The 19,460-nt window shown below is 39.2% G+C and overlaps 1 protein-coding gene across 2 annotated transcripts in view; it reads left to right on the top strand.

The window, feature by feature from the left end:
• ttyh2 (tweety family member 2) overlaps nt 1–19,460 on the top strand; it is an 88,760-nt gene that overhangs the window by 59,215 nt on the left and 10,085 nt on the right. For both annotated transcript variants that reach the window (XM_059324389.1, XM_059324390.1), the window contains exons 5-8: nt 4,845–4,940; nt 12,787–12,859; nt 17,232–17,301; nt 17,440–17,495. In XM_059324389.1, coding sequence (XP_059180372.1) covers nt 4,845–4,940; nt 12,787–12,859; nt 17,232–17,301; nt 17,440–17,495 — 295 coding nt within the window. The remainder of the gene's footprint in view (nt 1–4,844; nt 4,941–12,786; nt 12,860–17,231; nt 17,302–17,439; nt 17,496–19,460) is intronic.

Genomic DNA, 19,460 nt, shown 5'->3' with positions numbered 1-19,460 from the left:
TATAAAATAACTAAATATGACAAACCCTAGTAAGGGCAGCATTTACATTTATGTATAAATCTGCTTGCCTGGAGCAAGGATCACAGTGAAAATTTGAACTATATGGATATATGTGATAAGGTCTAATTCAATATCACATTTAAAAAAATATTGACATATTTTTTTAATTGATATATCGCCCAGCTCTAATTTGGAGTCGCAGCTGGAATGATCTCATCACAAGGTGCTAGTTAATCCTGGAATTTGTAAGTCTTTGCCTGATATCGAACAGACTTATCAACCCGTTACACTCCCTTTTCCTCTTCAGTCCCTGACAGCCTCAACTCTAATTGATTTCCGTTAGAGAAGGTGAATCAATTTTCTCAAAACCAATCACAAGAAACCAACATATCCTCCTGAACCTAATGCCATTGGACACTGACGCACAGCCATGCTAACATGCTGGGTTAGTCAGGAAACACTCTTGTCATAGATTTAACCATTTATTTCAACAAATAGAAATACACCTTTACACAAAATAGACTTGGCAAAGATGGTTCCATTACAGAGTCCTCCCTGGATTGACCAAACCGCAATGCTAAACCAAAACAGGGAGCGTATGACAAAAATAATGTGTTTTTAAACATTTTTGCATGTTCTAGTAGAATCCAAAAATGCAAATATTAACCTGAAAATGAGTATAATATGCCCTCTGTAAATATTTTACTCATTCGCACTCAAATAAAGCTTCTCTTAACACGTCTGAAAAAAATTCAGCTGGTGCAAACTGAAGACAGGACACAGAAGTACATCAAATTTATTCTGCAACTCATATCAGTCACTCATTGATATAAAACTCAATCGATTTTACCTATTCTGCCTTATAGAATACACTAGTAAGACCGTATGAGAAAAATAATGTGTTTTTAAACATTTATGCATGTTCTAGTAGAATCCCCAAAGACAAATATTAACCTGAAAATGAGTATGATATGGCCTCTGTATATATTTTACTCATTCTTACCAATTGAACCAGTTGTAGATGTGGAAAAACAGACTTTACGTTTCTCAAATAAAGGTTCTCTTAACACGCTTGGAAGCAGATTTTGGTTTTCTTTCCACTTTACAGTATCTTAGCCCTTGTGGAACCAACTCTCCCTGAAAAAAAAAAGTCATCAAATGTATTCTGCAGCTCATATAAGTCACTCATTGATATAAAACTAAATCGATTTTACGTATTTGGCCTTATAGAATATACTAGTAAGTGTGTCAAATCAGTAAAAAACAGTTTATTTAATTTATTGTATAAAAGAAGAAATAAAGGAAGGTAAGGTGTGATTTTATGGGCCTCTTAATGGGGTCCCTCAGTGAGTGTGGGCCCTGGGTCAACTGGGCCATAAAACCCACTATTGGTAGATGATGGTGACCTCTGACCTCTCTGTGGAGGAATACATTATCATATTTTTTATCATTATTAGATTTTAAACTGAGTCCTATCACATTTGGAGCAGCTCTCTGCTAGCCAGCACAACTTCTTGAAGACATGTAATTTTCTATCATACATAGAAATGTAACCCCCCCTCCACCCTCCATCCCCATGTGCCTCTCTGCTGTACTCAGTCTGACTCTAATTGGATTAAGATGACACAGACAAACACGGTGGCAGTGTCACCCGAGAGCCTCCATGTGCATGTTGACATCCCAGCTTCTACTGCCAAGAGGGGAAACGATGAAATGAAATAGCAAGGAGGAGGTGGTGGCGAGGAAGAGAAGGGCGAGGGAGGGAGAGAAAAAGGGGGCTGACGGGGGAAAGAGACGGAGGGTAAGGAGATTAAAGAGAGTGGAAAAAAGAAAGAGGAGTGCATGAGAGATGAGGGAGATGTGGGAAGGATGCTGCGGAGTGATGGAGACAAAGATGGGTGGAAAATAAAATAAATAATTGAAAAGAAAAATCAGAGAATAATGTAGGAGTGGGAGTGCAGGAGGTTTAATGGGAAACAAGAGAAAGATGCACACTGATGGGAATGATAAATAAGGGGGCTTTAATTAGAAGTGTTGATTGATAAATCAAAGTGAAAAGGTGATATAACCACACCTCCCCCTGTTTGTTTCACAGCATGAAACATTCAGCCATATGGATTCGAGTCCATCCATTATTAACCATCTGGACAGGCTTTCTGTGTGTCCGGTCACAGACTGACCACTGCTCAAACAACAGATGGGAACACTGAGGAGGGCAATACTGGAGGGGATCACAGGCGATACCCTCAAGCATCAACACACCTCAGATGACAGCATGTGTCCACTGAGGTGAAAATAAGTGGGACACTCTCTCCACTCCCAGTGCTTTAATGACTTCAAATTCTGGTTTATTAAGATTTTTGTTACATACGCAATACACCAGGTTCCCAAATGGTGTGCCGTGAGGCAAGTCCAGGTGTGCCATTGAATTTTGTGACAACCAGACACCATTAATGCAGTGTGACTCACAGCAGTATTGCCAAAATAAGTGCCTGTCACCGGTAGCAGGAGATCATCATGTCCTCATACCTAAATGTAGTAAATCTGGTTAATGTTGTCAAGCAGTTGCATGTTGTTTAGCTGACTGTAGTTGCAGTGGTGGAAAAGGTATTCAGATTCCTTACTTTAGTTAAAGTCCTGCATTTAAAACTTACGTAAAAGTACAAAAGTATCAGCATCAAAATTTACTCAAAGTATCAAAAGTAAAAGTACTCGTTATGCAGAATGGGCCCACGCAGATTGTTTTATATATTCTAAATATATTATTAGATTATTTGTATTTATGCATTCAAGCAGCATTTTACTTTTGTAAAGGTAGAGCTACCTACCTACTATACTGTTATGAGGTATTATTTAAAAACAAATGTCTAATCACTTTAAATTCATCATGTTTTACATGTTAAATCTCAACCTGAAAAGTAACTAAAAGCTGTCAGCTAAATGTAGTGGGGTAAAAATTACAATATCTACCTCAAGATGTAGTGAAGTAGAAGTATAAAGTTACATAAAATTGAAATACTGAAGTACCTCAAAAGTGCAAGCACCTCACTTTAGTACAGTATTTGAGTAAATGTACTTAGTTACATTCCACCACTGTGGAGTTGGCATAACTTGCACCTGCTGAAACACCCCATAGTGACCCATAAAAACTTGGTCAAAACGATCTATATCTCGTGGAGTGTTCTAAAAAATAATGCACATGTGATTATACATACATGTACAGTTTGTGGTTGTAAAAAAAGGCTTCAATTTCATTAAATTTAGGCTACAAAACCACTGATCTAGGTTTAGGTCATAAAAAAAACTTGGAAGGCGTTATAAAAGCCACTTTAAAGAGTAAATAAATGTGCGTATAGCATGCTACTTTTCCCCACTGGCTGGCTACTCCATGTCCAAGTGGAAAGCTCCTGATTATTGGAGTATGACAAAGTCTTTTTAACACAGATAACATGTGTTAAAGAGACTATTTTGCACAGGTATGAATACAGGTGTGCCTTGAGATTGTGGCTTGAACTTTGGTGTCTAAATCACTGCAGTACACATTGATAATGCTGAAAGATTACAATTTGAAATTCTGTGGAAAAAAAGCTTTATAATCTAGTTTTTTTTATCCACTGAAACAACAGTTATGGCTTCCATATTTTATAGGGTCATCCCTTTGTTCCAATGTTCTGTCTCTTGATTTAAACTAACATTGTAAGAAATTGGTTAGGGCTAGCTTCTCAGTTCAAATTCCAAAAGAGCAAAAGGATTAAGATGTTTCCAAAGCAATTTGAGTGGTGAACATCCTTTCAGCCACTGTCGAGATATCAGTGTCTAAATTTAAGAAAACTGCCTGTCGGCTGTTGGGTGATTTCTCCATGTTTACCAAAGGAAACATGTTGAATATTTGACCTAGGGAAAAACATGAAAGCCTTTGAAAGGTCTCCCTGATGACTCATATTAAAGGATAGATCGAGGGAGCATTGGACCCTGGGACATAGATCCCTATTTTATCAGCCGTAGCTAACTAGCTAATTAAGCTAACTTAAGCTCCGTGAGTTGGTTGAAAATCGTGTCTGGCTGTTTGATGTTTCCACTCGAGAACCATATCAAAGGAGTTACATATGCACTGCTGTGCTATAAGACTGAAGCGTATGATAGCATTGTTTCATGAATTAAACTTTTCATCAATTAACATTGGAATCTTATTTCATTAAAAAATAACCCTGTTTAGATACTTAGTAGGGAAAAATATAGTTGGGTGAGCAGCTTTGAGGTTAGATTCATGCTAATTGTCTTCAGTGGCAAGTTTTTGTTGATGTTACTGGAGTAAAAACTCCACAAATCCAGAAAAGAAAGTAGGTCAGGGTTGCTTAAAAGTTACTGAGTAGATTCATGTATGTTTTGGTCCTGAATTTTGTATTTAGCTTAAGGTATGTCTTTTGTATTTTTTATGTAGTATGCTAGTTAGCAGTACATGCTGACAAGCAGAACACTGTTTAATCAATTTCTTGCACAGTCGGGGGACCTGTTCAGTTTATTGGATTGTGAACATAAAATTTAAATTTGTGAACTATGAACATAAACTACTTCATTTTAATCTGTGTGAACTGCACTTTAAAGCCAGCTTGTGATGTTTGAATTTGCACAACACTGCTGTTGTGCCTATGTTGCTCAGCTATGATTGAAAAAGAGGTTTAGCTGCCCACAGTGGTATTACAGGAACCCTGGCAAAAAAACTGCACCATTAAGACCCAGGTTGCATGAAAACTGAATTTCCTGTTAACAAAATTACCTGCTCTTTGCCAAAACAAGCATTTACCAGCAGCACTTTTATTTTCCATCTCTGTCTGTCCCTGCAGGTGGCTCACCTACCTGCTGCTCCTCATCCTGGACCTGATCATCTGCCTGCTGGCCTGTCTGGGGCTGGCCAAGCAGTCTCGCTGGCTGCTTACCACGTGAGTCCAATACGCCTTTGTTATTTACAGAGACAAGAGCTCTTTTTTTGGTTGTTTACAAAGAAAGGAGGCAATCTGCTTTATGGTTTTTGTGTGATTTTCCTAAAGGCAGAGAGTGAAGAGGCAGGGGCAGGATGTATGAGAGAAGGAGTGGATTGGGAGATTAGCAGGCTGAAGTAAATCACAACTAACTGGGAAACATGAATTTAGTCTTAGTCACATTTATGCTGCAGCAGCTGCTACAGATTTCATTTGTCCACATGTTACAAGAGACCAACACAATGCTCTTTTCTCCAAATCAAACACTAGATTCTCCTTGTACATTGTCTTTGGTAAAACTAGGCCAAACTTATATTTTCTCCCAGTTACTACTAGATATCCTCTGATGTCATATCCTATATATAAGTGCATCCAAGAATCTTTCATTTGGAGTTTCTACGACTAAGCAGTGAAACTCCCTCTCCTGCACATCTTGTTATCCTGATGAATGTCATTGTTATTTATGAGTGCAAAATAATTCATGCTGTGCTTTTATACCGAACAGGAGCTCCATTTTAGCAAAGAATGAGATGAATTAGTTTGTACTGGTGTAGACAGAGCGAGCTGGAGGCAGGAGCTGCTCCTCTTCTCATGGGAACCTGCCTGTGAACGATGCAGCAAAGTATTGGATCATGTCCTTGTACAAACACTGCCCTGCAAGCCCTGTTGTATTTCACCATTTGCCTTTCAGCGTTGCCAGCGGTGGGTTGAACTCGCTCCGAGTGTTGCCGTGTCAATAGCTTTGCTCTACAAATTGGATCTGAGAGCTGCGGGGAGATGGGAGCGCAGCCATTTGATGTTATCAACAATATAACTTCCTGGAGATTGTTATTCCGGTTAAACACTTGACCTGCTTTAAATGGCTTCAGACATGAATTACATTCGATAACGGACACGGTGTTCTGGATCTCCGGAGCCTGACAGGGCACGTCGTTAATTATTCAGCTTTGTATTTTTAGGCCCTTTTTCTCAGATTAATATTTTATTGATTTTACCTTTCATGAGTGACAAGAAAACATGATAAATAAATAAAAGTACATGCAGTGTATATTAAAACAACACCAAACAGAAGAAAAAAAATAAAGGATGATAATTGTTATTATATCACAATGTCCTCTAGATAGGAAACAATAGCGTTATATATATATACTGCTCAGTATCTGCTGACACAGGCTACCATGCTTTTCTTGCTTCTTTTTTTGAGCTTCATTACCAATTCCAATTGCAAAGTTCTGACTCACCATTGTGAGTTATACTTCCAGAAACTTCCAGATATGATGACTTGTTATGGCAACCCGTAAGCTCTGTGTTATGCTCCAGCTCATTCAGGAGCATAACAAAGAGAGTTCAACACAGCAACAATTTAAGTAAAGAAGTAAATTTATTAAAGTCAAACCCAACTGAAACAAACTTGCAGTCAGTAGTGAGGTGAATGTGCTTTGACAAAGCAGATATGCTAACATAACCATCACAAACAAAGAACAACTAAATCCAACCAAACAAAACTAAAGCTGGGTCCCTGAGAGGCAACAGCCTTCCAGGAGGAGTCATCTTGCAATCCCCCAGCTTATATAACCTCTCAGCAGGTGCAGCCAATCCCACAACGACATGGGAGGTACCAGCCAATCAATAAGGACTGCAGCAGAAAACAGAGGCAGGAGATAGCAGGTATCTGCATGGCCCAGGGTCATCACACCTGCCATTGGTTAACCTTCATTTGCAGTTGTGCTCTGCTGCCATACTATCTGTGTGTTTTATCATGCAGAAGTGTCGAACAATACTCCTTGCATTCTCAGGACTGCTTTATGCTTTCAGTCCCAAATGCCTGTACAGTAACTGGAAAAAGTCAGAGGTTAATGAGCCACTTTAACAATGGCCATATCACTTTTTCCCTCATTCAAGAGCATTTTTTTTTCCCCCTTCCTGACAAGATATCATGACATGGTTACCAACGGTTACCCTTGGGCCTTCTAATTTCATATGATGCTACAATGCATCTTTACCATATCTTTACAACTTAGCCTGCTTCAGCCTCTGCACTAAATAATAGTCTGACTCTTAATTTCTGTTCCAACACTTGCTTTTTAATTCCTTTGAATTTTTGTGTTTTCTGTCTGTCTTTAAGTGTTATTCATGTTGCTGCCTGTCTTGGCCAGATCTCCCTTCAAAATTAAAAAGTTATTAGTTAGTATTCTTAATTTCAATGGGACCGTGGGAAGTTTATTGAAAAATGAGCAAGCCGAGTGCTGTGAGAAATGTCAGTGAAAACAGAATGTTGGTATGACATTCAAGACATGAAAACACTCCCACACATCATTATACACTAGCACTGAAAGATTAGTTATTGCAGATGATTATACCTAGCACACAAATACTGTACTTGTACATACAGTACATATTCACACGCAGTGCCTCCGCTTCCATTTAATCTTCTTAAAGTATATATATAGCTTAAGTGTATCCATCTCCACTGGAATGTGATTTTTTTTCTTTCTTTTTTTTGCTGCTGTAAAGGAGCTTTCACAGGGCATGAAATCCACCCGGGCCTCCATTCACCCAGCCGAGCGTCACTCTGTCGCTCTCAATCAGTCAGTTCAGGGTGTGAGCCGCACTAAACTTGCCCTACTAACCACGAGCCCACCCCCACTTCGCTCTCCCACCCTCTTTTTGCACACACAAGATGAGTCAGTGTCAAGAGTGTCTGCCCTCCCAAGGCATGCTCTCTTCCAGTGGAGTGGAAGCGGTTCGAGGCTTTTGGGAGCAGATTACACTCTGGGGGCCTGCCGACTCTTCCTGGTGCTTATAACTGGCTGGCTCTGTGTTAGCATGACACACAGTAACAGCTTAGACACGAAGATACACCCACATGTGAGAGAGGGAGAGACATCCATAGACCTCGCTGTCAGCAGTTTTTATCTGAATTTCTTTCAGTCTGTTCTGTTCTGAGGAATTATTCCAAATTGAGCGCTGCAAACAAATTTACATCCACCTCCATTGTTGTGGGGTGTTGGCAGACATCTCAGAAAACTGACATCTCAAAACCTGCGAACATAACACAGCATCTATTGGGTGAACTGAACCTTAAAATGTCACTACGTAAATACAGAGTAAGCCTGGATTGCAGGATCGTGTGTGTGTGTGCCCCTCATGCACATAAAAATAAAAGGGAAAAAAAACTAATTTTCCCTGGATGATAGGAACCGTTTGAGCTGTTGTGAGCAAGGACGTACACTGAGAAGACTTGTCATTTATACAAACAAAGCAAATGAGTGGGATGCACTGAAATTATAATGAAACACACAGCATTGGTAAGAAGAAAAACATTATTTACTGCCTGGAGGAAGGAATGGTAATAGAAGCTACTGTATGTGTGTAAAGTAATAAACAGTTTTACAAGAGGAATTCGGGTAATCTCAAATGTCCAAAATTGACCCTATAGGTCTGAGAAAAATGGCAGCAGAGTTCAGAAAAAACATTGCAGTTTAGCTTGTAGATTAAATATCTGTTACCTCAACAAAATTTTGTATTGTATTTAATGCAAGAAGGCAGATATTTGGACTCTTGAGACTTGACTTGGAGGTTAAATACTTGTGACTTTACTTGATTTGATGACTTAATATCTATTAAAATGGTTATTGTTTTTAATGTTTAACATTACAAGTGTCAGATCCCTGTTACTCACACAATCACATACAATCTGTTCTTTCACAGCTCCGAGTTAGCTTAAGTTAATTAGATAATGACTGATATAACCAGTCACCCCAATCAGTAGAATACATTATTGGTATTGAAACATTGTGTTTCTGTAAACCACTTTGAAACCCAATGTCTTAGTTAAGGTAAATTTCAATGTTGATCTCGTTTTAACATTTTTGCATCATTAACCGATGCATTAAATGTCTGTTAGTAGATGAATGATTATGTTTTGTGTGTGACTATGTTGTGACTAGACTTGGGACTTCAACTTTACCTGATTGATTTGATTTGACTTGAGATAAAATGACTTGAAACACATTTCTTCAAGAGCATGTTTTTAATTTTAATATTTTAATTAATAATAAAAGTCTGCTGGTCTTCACTGGCTTCATTTTTCAGCTCTGCAGGTTTCAGTGAGAGATGTTGCTTGTCTCGTGCACACATGCATGATTAAAACACAATTAAACATGCAATAGCATGAAAATATTTTAATTCTATCTACAAAGAAGGACTCAACCTTTTTAACCTTTGTTACCTTTTGTTTGTTCCAAATCCGCCTGCCCAACCTAAATATGAATTCATGGTGTACCACAGGGAAGTGTACTTGGCCCCTTTTAGTTCGGCATCTTTACAAAGAAACCTTCCAGGACAGGTTACTGAATGCATAATCTATATGCATGGAGATGGCACAGATCTTTAATATTCATATAGTCAGCAGGAATGGAAGGGGCCACAGTCCAGCAGCTGTGAATCCAGGTCACTGCAGGTTGTAGATTTGATCAAACTCAGGTTGTTTCATGATTTATTAAAACTGCAGCTATTCAAACTTTGAAGAGGTTGCACTAAGCTCTAGAGTAATATCCCAAGTATACATGTACTTCTAGTATACATCTAATGTAGTCAGTTGATGGTAAGACACACATAAACCAGTAACAGGCTCCTGAGCTTGTTTTCTTAACAGCACAAACACTCATTAATTCAGTGAAGTCTGGGTGTCCAGTGTTTTTTTTTCTGCGTAGCAAAGTCACAATCCGTGAGGAAGTTATGATTTGTTCAAGACACAAACACAATATAATGAGGTGCGTTCCAAGTTAGTCAAGTTAGACGATTTCTGAGATGACAATCACAAGGCAGAAGAGAGAACGATGTGATTATTATGACTAATTGACATTTGCAGCCTGTACCCAGTATGTCTTATACATTTCTGCTTTCAGGTTCACTGCACGTTCATTTAATCTGACAAATATAATAATGGTTTGTATAATGATATTTAGATCCATCACTTTCCATATTATTTATTCAAACTGGACATGACAACAGATTAAAGCAAAAAGCTGTAATTCTTTCAGTTGAGAAGAAAATCTACTTCACACACTGATTTAATTCAGAGTGACTTGACCTCCTCCCTTGTTGAGTGCACTTGCGAGCATCATCTGCCCTGCTTATTGGCCTCTGAGACTTTTTCACTTGATGTGCTTTGCATCAGGTTTTCACCCGATTTCCCGTGTAGCTCAGTGTCCACCAGAGCACAAAACTGAATACTGTCTTGCTTGGTTTCTGCCGGCGCTAAGGAGGCGATCAGAGGGCATTTTTATCCTTTTGCGCGGTCATCCAGCGTCATAAAGAAACTCTCACACGGTCCATGTGAGAGCTTATCATACACCCTGCAACAACAAACTGTCAAATAGGCATGGTCGGGCAGACACATTGGCCAATGGTTCCCAACCTTTTTGGCTTATGACCTTTTAAAAACCAAAGGGGGGCTTATCCTGCTCAGTGTTTTATATTATTTGAAATATTTTTAGCAGTTGAAAGTGTTTAGATTAGTCAAAAATAATAAACATAATTTTGTTTTCTGCATGTCACTCCAGTGTGAAAATGCTGCACATTTATGTGTGCACAGACACATGCCAACAAACCAAGAAGCAGACTCACATTTAGATAAAACAAGGCACAGAAACATTCAGGGCATTCGGTCTGAGAAAATAGACTCTCCGTGTAACCATATGCAGATACATGCATGCATTACTGTGGTAAACCATACTGAACCAGTAAAACAGTTGAGCAACTTTTGCATCTGTTCTGCTTCTTGATTTTAAATCGAGATAAGGACTCTGCGACGACTTGCTCTCTTCCCCATCTATTCCCTTGTTAAGTGTCGGAGGGCTCGATATCAGAGGAAGGAGACAGACTACAAGAGTGAAAAACTGATAAAGAGTGAGGCAGGAGGCAGAGGAGAGATAGGGGAGACAGGGGTGAGGGAATCGAAAGTGTAAAGAAATGGCAGAAAAGATAAAGGAAGAATGAGAACAGAAGAGGTGACTTATAAGCTGAGTGTTGGGAGCTCGGTATCTCCTGAGCACATTGTGAATAGGATTATCTGGGGAGCTGTTGAAAAATGAATGGGGTCTGGACATGCATAGGCAAATTACACTCATAGCCCTGACTGGATGTCCCCTGTGCTTATCTGGAAAGTGCCACAGTGGTCAAATCAACAGGAATTTATTGGATTTCCTGCAGATAATTTCACCTAACAGGAGCTCATCTATGACAGGACCAGTGTTCATCTTTTAATGGGTATTGATCTGTTCCAGACACATCGCCGCACCCTTGCACGGAAAAGTGCTCACCCATACGGTCCCTCCCCTTCACATCACATGTCTCTGATGTCATTTTCTGATACTGTGAGATCATCAGGGGGGAGCCCGCTGTGAAGCAAAACCACATTTTTATGTCCTCATGGGTGCAGGGAACAGTCACCCACCCAAGGGGCCATAATCAAATGTAGGCCAACAGAGCGGATACACTCGTTCCTCGGCCCATAAAGCCACTGCACTGCAGCTGTATGTTGAGGCTGCAGAATTATCCCCCACAGAGTAAAGCATGACCCTTAACTTCTCCTGTTGATGACAGGACAATGAGATCACCACTCCTGGCCCTGGGGGCTCACGCTGTTTCCTTTCAATAACAGAAGCTATTATGAAAATAGCTCCATTTGCGTCACTGTACTCCCTCTGCAGGACGCTGATAACTGTATGAACTTCAAACCACCAAAGACCAGTTCATGGCAGTCATTATACATATTTGTAGATTAAAATTGGATCATAGGACTACTTGTTGAGGGAGGACGGAACCTGACAAAATAAAATAAAAATAACTAAATGCATAAATGACATGATAAATAAATCAATATGCCAAGTAATGTGCCAAAAATTGATAAAATGTATATAGTTTTTAATCTGCTTTATTATCCATTTATCTTTGTATTACTTCCCCTATTTATTTACTTCCCTTTTATTAATTGTTAGTGTGTCACATTTTTAAAAATATTTTTTATTTATTTATTTGAAATATATGATTTTTTTTTTTAAGTTTATATATCTTATTATTTTAGTATTTGCCAATTGCATTATTCCCCCTATTTCCGCTAATTTATTTACTTCAGTATCCATAAATAAGCACCTGTTTGCTAAGAAGTTCGGCACATTATATTAAAAGATGATGATATATCAGTGTTGTGTTTAAAGCTTGTTTCTGCTGCCACCAAGTGGCCAAAAAATGAAATTATTCATTCATTCATTATGTTAAACCGATTATCCGCATTCAGGCCGGGGGGCTGGAGCCGATCCCAGCTGACATTGGGCGAGAGGCGGGGTACACCCTGGACAGGTCGGCAGACTATCACAGGGCTGACACATAGGGACAGACAATCACGCTCTCATTCACACCTACGGGCAATTTAAAGTGACCAATCAAACCTAAGTGCATGTTTTTGGACTGTGGGAGGAAGCCGGAGTACCGGGAGAGAACCCATACTGACAATGGAGGGAACATCCAAACTCCACACAGAAGAGCCGCAGGCCGGAGTCAAACCGGCGACCCTCTTGCAAAGCAGTGTCTCCACTTGTAATCAACAAAATTTATTGGAAAGAAGTTACTGCAAAATAAATATAAAAACACAAATGCAAAATGTAAACCGTTGAAGTAAAGCTACTTTGGCAACTTTACAAATCCGTCATGTTCTGCTTGTTGAGGCTCCAGTTAATCTGCGTCTGATTCAGTGATTGTTTGAGTTGCACTGTGACCTTGCTGCTGCTTTGTGTCCCTGCAGGATGATGGTGTTTGGCGTGCTGACGCTGGTCCTGAGCTGGACTTCTCTGGGGGCTGACCTGGCCACTGCTGTGGTGAGCTGCTTGCTTCCTCTCCCCTGACTTGCTCTCCTACCCCAATATGAACTAGTTTAAACTGGTCTGCAATCAATACCTGTCGTGTCTGACAGTAATGATAAATTGCTTCAACTACACGCACACTGCTCTTGAAAAATGTCTTTGAATGTGTAGGGGTAAGGGAGGAGAGATGATTATATACTGCTGCACATATGCTTATGTGCATATACCTGCATGTATATGTGCAATAACATCTGCAGTGTGTCATAACAGAAAGGATGGAAAATCTCAGGGACACGCATGCACCTTTTTACCAAAATGTTAAAATATAATACAAAATAGTGCATAGCTGCTCTTCAAGTGTCCTTTTAGTCTCTCTTCGCTGCCTTTATAATTTTTCTAGCCTTCTCTGTAAAAAAAAAAAAAACCCCTTACAGCCATGCAGTGTCATCTAAAAAGCTTTTAGCGCCTTCTCACTGCCCAATTTCCAAAATTCTTCTGATCTTGATTTATCTTTCTGTCACCTCCGACGCTTTGATCTCTGCTGTCAAACGGCATACCGCTGAAAATAGACTGACAAAAGAACAAAATCCCAAACCTAAACCTTGTCAGCATCATTATACAAGCCTGAATAACTTAATTCAAAGTCAAGGATTATGACAACAGGAATCCAATTGCAGCTTTAAAGCCCATAAGGCTGAATAGCTGAATAATTCCAGTGTTTTGCTCTATTATGGTGGCCCCCCACCCAATAAAAAACACATAAATGTTTGAATGACCTTGAGGGTTAGAATGATATGTGAAAATAGAGAGATGCATTTGAAAGAGTATCAGATGGATGAGCACTGGTGTTTGACTCATCTGCCTCAGGCGTGTGTGCTATTTTTCTCAGGTTTTGTTGCTGGATGTTGTGTTTTGACTGGGGGCTCTAGAGGAACATGTGTGAATTTAAGTTGGAGATAATGAGCACCGGGTAGAAAGCAGTAGGAGGTGCAATCAGTTACAACAAATTAGTCTCTGGTTTCGTTTTACAGCTTAATGTCTCCTTTACAAGTCTCCACTCTCTGTGGCCTACATTTGCCCGATCGATCGTTGAGATTCCTGTGGAGTCCTTTTGATACCAAAAAGCCAAGACTTACAGTCCCAAATCCTGCAAGCATGCAGTGTTCAAAATGCTGCACAATATAGAACGACTACACCAAAATCAAAAAGGTTCCTTCTCTGGGGAATATGAACATTCAATGGTAATCCAATCCTAGCCCTTTAAAAGTCGAAAAGTAGCATGGGATACTGGGAGGTTTTGTCTTCAACACCATTCAGGGTTCTTCGTTCAGGATGTTTTTAATGAGAGCTGAATTATCTGCAGACGTCTCCTCATCCCCAAAACAAACAGACTATGTGATTTATACCCATAAACACACTGAATAAAGCATGAAACAGGACATCCTGGAGGGTCTGCCAGCCGAACTTTTGCTCAGCTTGTTTTTCTGATAAATTAAGATTTAGACGTTTCATTACTGAAATCCATCATCCAGTTCGAATATATGGTTAAAAATAACCAAGATCTTAATAGTGCTGGGTAAATGTGGCTTAAAACTGGATAAAAGTCAACTTATGGCAGCTTCTGGGAGACAACCACAATACTGACATTTTAATGGGAAATGTTACATATTATACCATTAAGGATCACAAAAGCCTCTTGTAAATTTCATTGCAATTGTAAAATTGTAATTGTACATTATTAGAGTATTAGATTATTTGTCCAGTTTGTAGGAAGCAGTAAAAGAAAGGTCATATAACAATCCGTCTAGGACCATGAATATCCGCAGCTGTAAATATTTTAGACATCAGTGGTGCTCAAGGAAAAGTTTTGACCTAGCTTGACAAAAAAAAATGTTTAGGGGGTCATTAAATTCATTGGAAATCATCACCTGGAGATCATAAATATAACACCAAATTGTATAGCTTTTATAGCTGTATATATCTGTCTTCTAGCTATATTTACGCTAGACCAAGATGAGTTGTTTTGGGGTGGCTTCATGAAAGAAAAGGAATGACAGAGACCATTGTTACATTACTCTCAATGTGATAGATTTGAGGATTTTTTTTTGTGCAATCCAGGGAATATCAATAAAACTGCTGTTGGGTTGTCAATAAGACATCTAAAAAAAAAAAAAAAGTATTTTTAAAGTACAATCAAGGAAAAATCTAAAATTCTGTTCATTTTAAAATGCATTCATCTGTTTCTGTACATTAACTCTTCATATAAAATCATGACATTTACGTCATCCTGTTATGTAACCTGTGTGTTGCGTGGTATTTGCCTGAGGCTGACCCTGACTGGATAGTGATACTGACGTCCACGGTGACTTTTCTCCGCCTGAGAGAATGCATCGCTGCAGCTCAAAAAGGCCTCATAATTACCCAGACGTCGATAAAAACAGCTGTGAACAAACAATTACATGAACAATCAGCAGCGGCTCTTTCATACATCATCAAACATCATGTTTCTGTGTGAAGAATCGCGTGTGTGTCGCTTCTCTATTGTGTTTGAATGTGAGCGGTTAAGGTGTCTGTGTGTGTTCCTTTGTATATTACAGTGTGTGTGTAACCTGCTTGTGTGAAGGTTATACAGACAGTGCAGGTGTGTGTGTGGCTGACACTCTGTGACTCAGTACAGTCTGCCCTGCTCTGAATACGAATGACACATTTCTAGCGATGTAGAATAATTTGTAGGGTCGTCATTTGATTAATCATTTAGTCTAGGAAAAAGCCCATGGTGGTGTCTTAATACAACCTTTTCTGTCCAACTAAAGGTCTAAAACCCAGAGATATTCCATTCAGAATTATATAAAACAGGGAAAAGCAGCAAATCCTCACATTTAAAAAGCTGGAACCTGTGAACTCTTGCTTTATAAATGACTATAAATGACTTAAATGCTTAATCATCACAAGTTAATTGATTGCAGTAGATTTTCTGCCAAAGGAATCATTGTCAGAAAAGTATGTGACAGAAAAAATAAACCTAATGTGAATAATATTGGAAGATTTCACTTTAGTTCAAGCTAAAAATGTCTTGTTAGTTTGCTTTTTGTTTCCAGAATTGGTTTCACTCTTGGCACCATTCATCCATTTCTGGGGGCTTTCAGAGGCTGCAGACTGTAACAAACACTGGACAGGTCATCAGTCCACTGCTGGGCTAAAATACATTGACATTCACACCTGTGGGCAACTCTCCACATGAACTGGCTTTAATGGTTTTGGACTGTTGAGGGTGTGTAAGCGGGGAGAACATGCCAGCAGCCGCTTAGGTTTCACATCTGAAAATCACTGCAGTGCTTGCTCTGACCTCCTCGGAAAATGTACTTGCCACTGCCGCCACACTGCTGTGTCCCACTTTAAATGAGAACAAGTTTGGTTGCTAATGATGTCAGACAACCACCACATCCAGAGGAAACCTGCATGCCAGAGTTTGTGTGTAAAAAACTGTTTGTTTGTCTTTCTGAGGATCTTCATGTGTGGCCACAGTCTGTGCTCACAGGTGTGCGTGTCAGATTTATTTGTGCTTGACTGACTGCGAGTGTTTGTTGTGTCTGCATGTGTATCTTCAGTTCTGTGTGTGTGTGTGTGTGTGTGTGTGTGTGTGTGTGTGTGTGTGTGTGTGTTAGTCGGCTGCAGTGAGATTAATGCCGTAGTACACAATAAATGAATGCATAATGAATTCACCCCTTCGCGGGACTCTTAATTACAGTCAGTGCGTGGCAAGAACTCTGCAGAAAATCACTGTTTTCCCTTCAGGAATTCTAACAAACTTGCTCCTGAAATGCAGAGCTCTCTCATATCCCTTGTTTCAAACAAACTAGCTCGGGTTTACCGAGGAACTCAGCTTGCTGCGTCTCATCTGCGTGCACATGCTCATTAGCGCCACCCTCCCCAAAGGAGAAAGTTAAACTATGAGCAGTGTGTTTGACCTGAGCCCGGGGGACATTTAACATTCAGACAGCACAGTTTCAGATGAGACCAGCACTCCTCACTTTTGTTATTTTGGCATGCAGGTTTCTTGTTAGCACTGTGCTGTGGAGTCAAAGTGGTTGTGAGTGACGGAATTGAAAAGTATTCCCGTCTAGACAGGCTGAAGTGGATTATAACAGTAGCCTGTCCTCTTTTTTTATTCTTCTGTCAAAAAGTGATATGAATGATGTGAAAAAGACTTTCAAAGTGTTAATGAACTATCAATGTCAAGTATTGTCAAGAGTTTGACAGTCTGATTCCTTCACTGAATGGTTCTTTGTGAATTTCTGTTTCTAACCTCCTCATTTCAAGGACCTTTCATTATTTATAGCTGTTGTCTGTTCGCCGCTCTAACACATCTCCTGTTTTTTATTTTCAGGGCACAAGCGATTTCTGCGTGTCCCCTGATAAGTACCTCATGAGCCAGACAAAGGGTATCATCGGTACCGGTGAGTTTCAGAGCGAAGAATAAGAATAATGGAATTGTAATTATGGGAGCGTGAAGCTTTGGCTGTGACACTAATTGCAGTGCAGTTAAGGCAAAAAATGAAAATGTATCAGCTTCTTCTGTGTTTGTGTTTTCACAGATATTGTTCATTACTACCTTTACTGCAACCAGACTCTGACCAATCCATTCCAGCAGGTAGGAAACAGATGATGCTCTGCTGACCTCCTACTGAATGTTGACTTTAAGGTCATAATGATGTCTACATGTCAAGAGTTCTTGCCTAATTAAAATGTAATTTTAAAGTGAGAAATGTTCTGATTTAAATCAGGAAGTATATGATTAAAAATCATAGACTGTATTGTCTATAGGTTTTCATTTATGATCATTTTAAAGCCTCAAAATATTCATCTTGTTCTCTTGAAACCAGAAAACCATGCCCACTGTGAGGAGAAAACAATATACAACCAAGGGCTGAAACGCTAACAAAATGCCTGTATCTAGCAAAAAACATTAGATTTAATCTTAAAATTCTTATTTTAGCACTCTATGTCTCCCAGGGAGGGCAGTTAGCTAGCTATTAGCAAGCTAATGTTTGCAATGTGTTAGCAAGCTAAGGCACTTGATTTATTTCCATATTCCACCACAACACACGTAACATTCAAAAATATTAGCCTGGACATATTGGATATGTGGATTGGATTTAAGCTAATAATATGATTATTTTAGCACTCTGTCTACCAGAGAGGACAAATTAACTGTTAGCACACTAATGGTAGCTATATGTCAGCGAGCTAAGGCACTTGGAAACATAATGCTGCATATCTTTCTGATAAATTTCCATATTCCACGACAATACAAGTAACATATTGTCAAAATGTTTTAGCTTGACTTACAAAAATATAGTCATCCTGGATATATTGGATATATGGATTGGATTTAAGCTTATCATATGATTATTTGGTACTCTATTTCTACCAGGGAGGACAGTTAGCTGCTAGCATGCTAATGTAAGCTATATTTTTGAGGCACTTTAAAACATAATACAGCATAGTTTTCTGAATTATCCACATTATACTACAACACATGTTACATAGTGTCAAATGCTTGAGCTTAACTTACAGAAATGTAAGTTAAAACTGACTTTGAATATATGATTTAGTGATTAAATGCGATACATCTCTAAGTTAACGTTTAGATACTGAGTTTCATGATCGCAAAGTTTCCTCATAGTATACATCTGTATCCACTTTTGTCCTCTTAAAAGTTCAGTTTTTTGATTCGTCTAATTTTAATAACTTCGTATGGGTTCTTGCCCTGTTGGTAGCGCCTTTCGCCACACAGCAGCTTTTTGACATTTTCTCACTAGTCCGCCTCACAGCCTCTAGTCATGTTTGTCAGAGCTCTTGCATACTCAGTTAGGCTACGGTTTCACTAGCTTTTCAAAACTGCTGGTTAGCTTGTCAGAGAGTGTCTGAACGGTAGTGACCTTCAAGTTATGTGACCGTGGAGTAGTTTTCCATAGCATAACGTTAGGTTTTTACTTCTGTCGGCTGCATTGACGCTTCAAACATCATAAAAGTGGTGTTCATTTGTGAAGATTACCCTGCTGAACAAAACACGTCAGCATCAGAAAAGTGTGTTTGCCACAGAGCTTATTTTCTGCAATGAACTAAAATCAATGCAAAATTCCCATAGGCTAATTCCCAATAGACCCAATGATGATGTATCATTTCGTTTGCTCTCCATATACAGGTATTAATAATAACTTATTTGTTTAAGACAGTGGAAAAGATGGTTTGTTGCGGTATAAATATTGTAATCTAACATGATAAGTGGTAGAAGCCATCCCTGGTTTTGGCTAATAATACCATTGTTTAAATGCCCGAAAAGATGGTTTTATGCTAGATGTTTTAAAACTTGTAACCGAAATGTCCAATGTCGGTGCTAGATAGGGAGTTCATTCCTCTGCCCTTCGAGCCTTGTCTGTGTCAAGCTCTTTCTTTCTCTCTCTGCAGCCCTGTCTGTCTGATTTACATCCTACCTTCACCTCACAACTCAGCCTGAACATTACAAAATTACAAGCATCCAACCCTCCATCTCCCAGGCTGTCACCATCACTTTTCTCTTTTCGTCTCTTCTTCAGTTGTTGGCTGGTGTCAG

Source organism: Centropristis striata, chromosome 21, assembly GCF_030273125.1.
Source record: "Centropristis striata isolate RG_2023a ecotype Rhode Island chromosome 21, C.striata_1.0, whole genome shotgun sequence".
In the NCBI taxonomy this organism is placed as follows: domain Eukaryota; kingdom Metazoa; phylum Chordata; class Actinopteri; order Perciformes; family Serranidae; genus Centropristis; species Centropristis striata.
The sequence above is the reverse complement of the archived record's forward strand: the minus strand, read 5'-3'. Positions and strand labels throughout refer to the sequence as shown.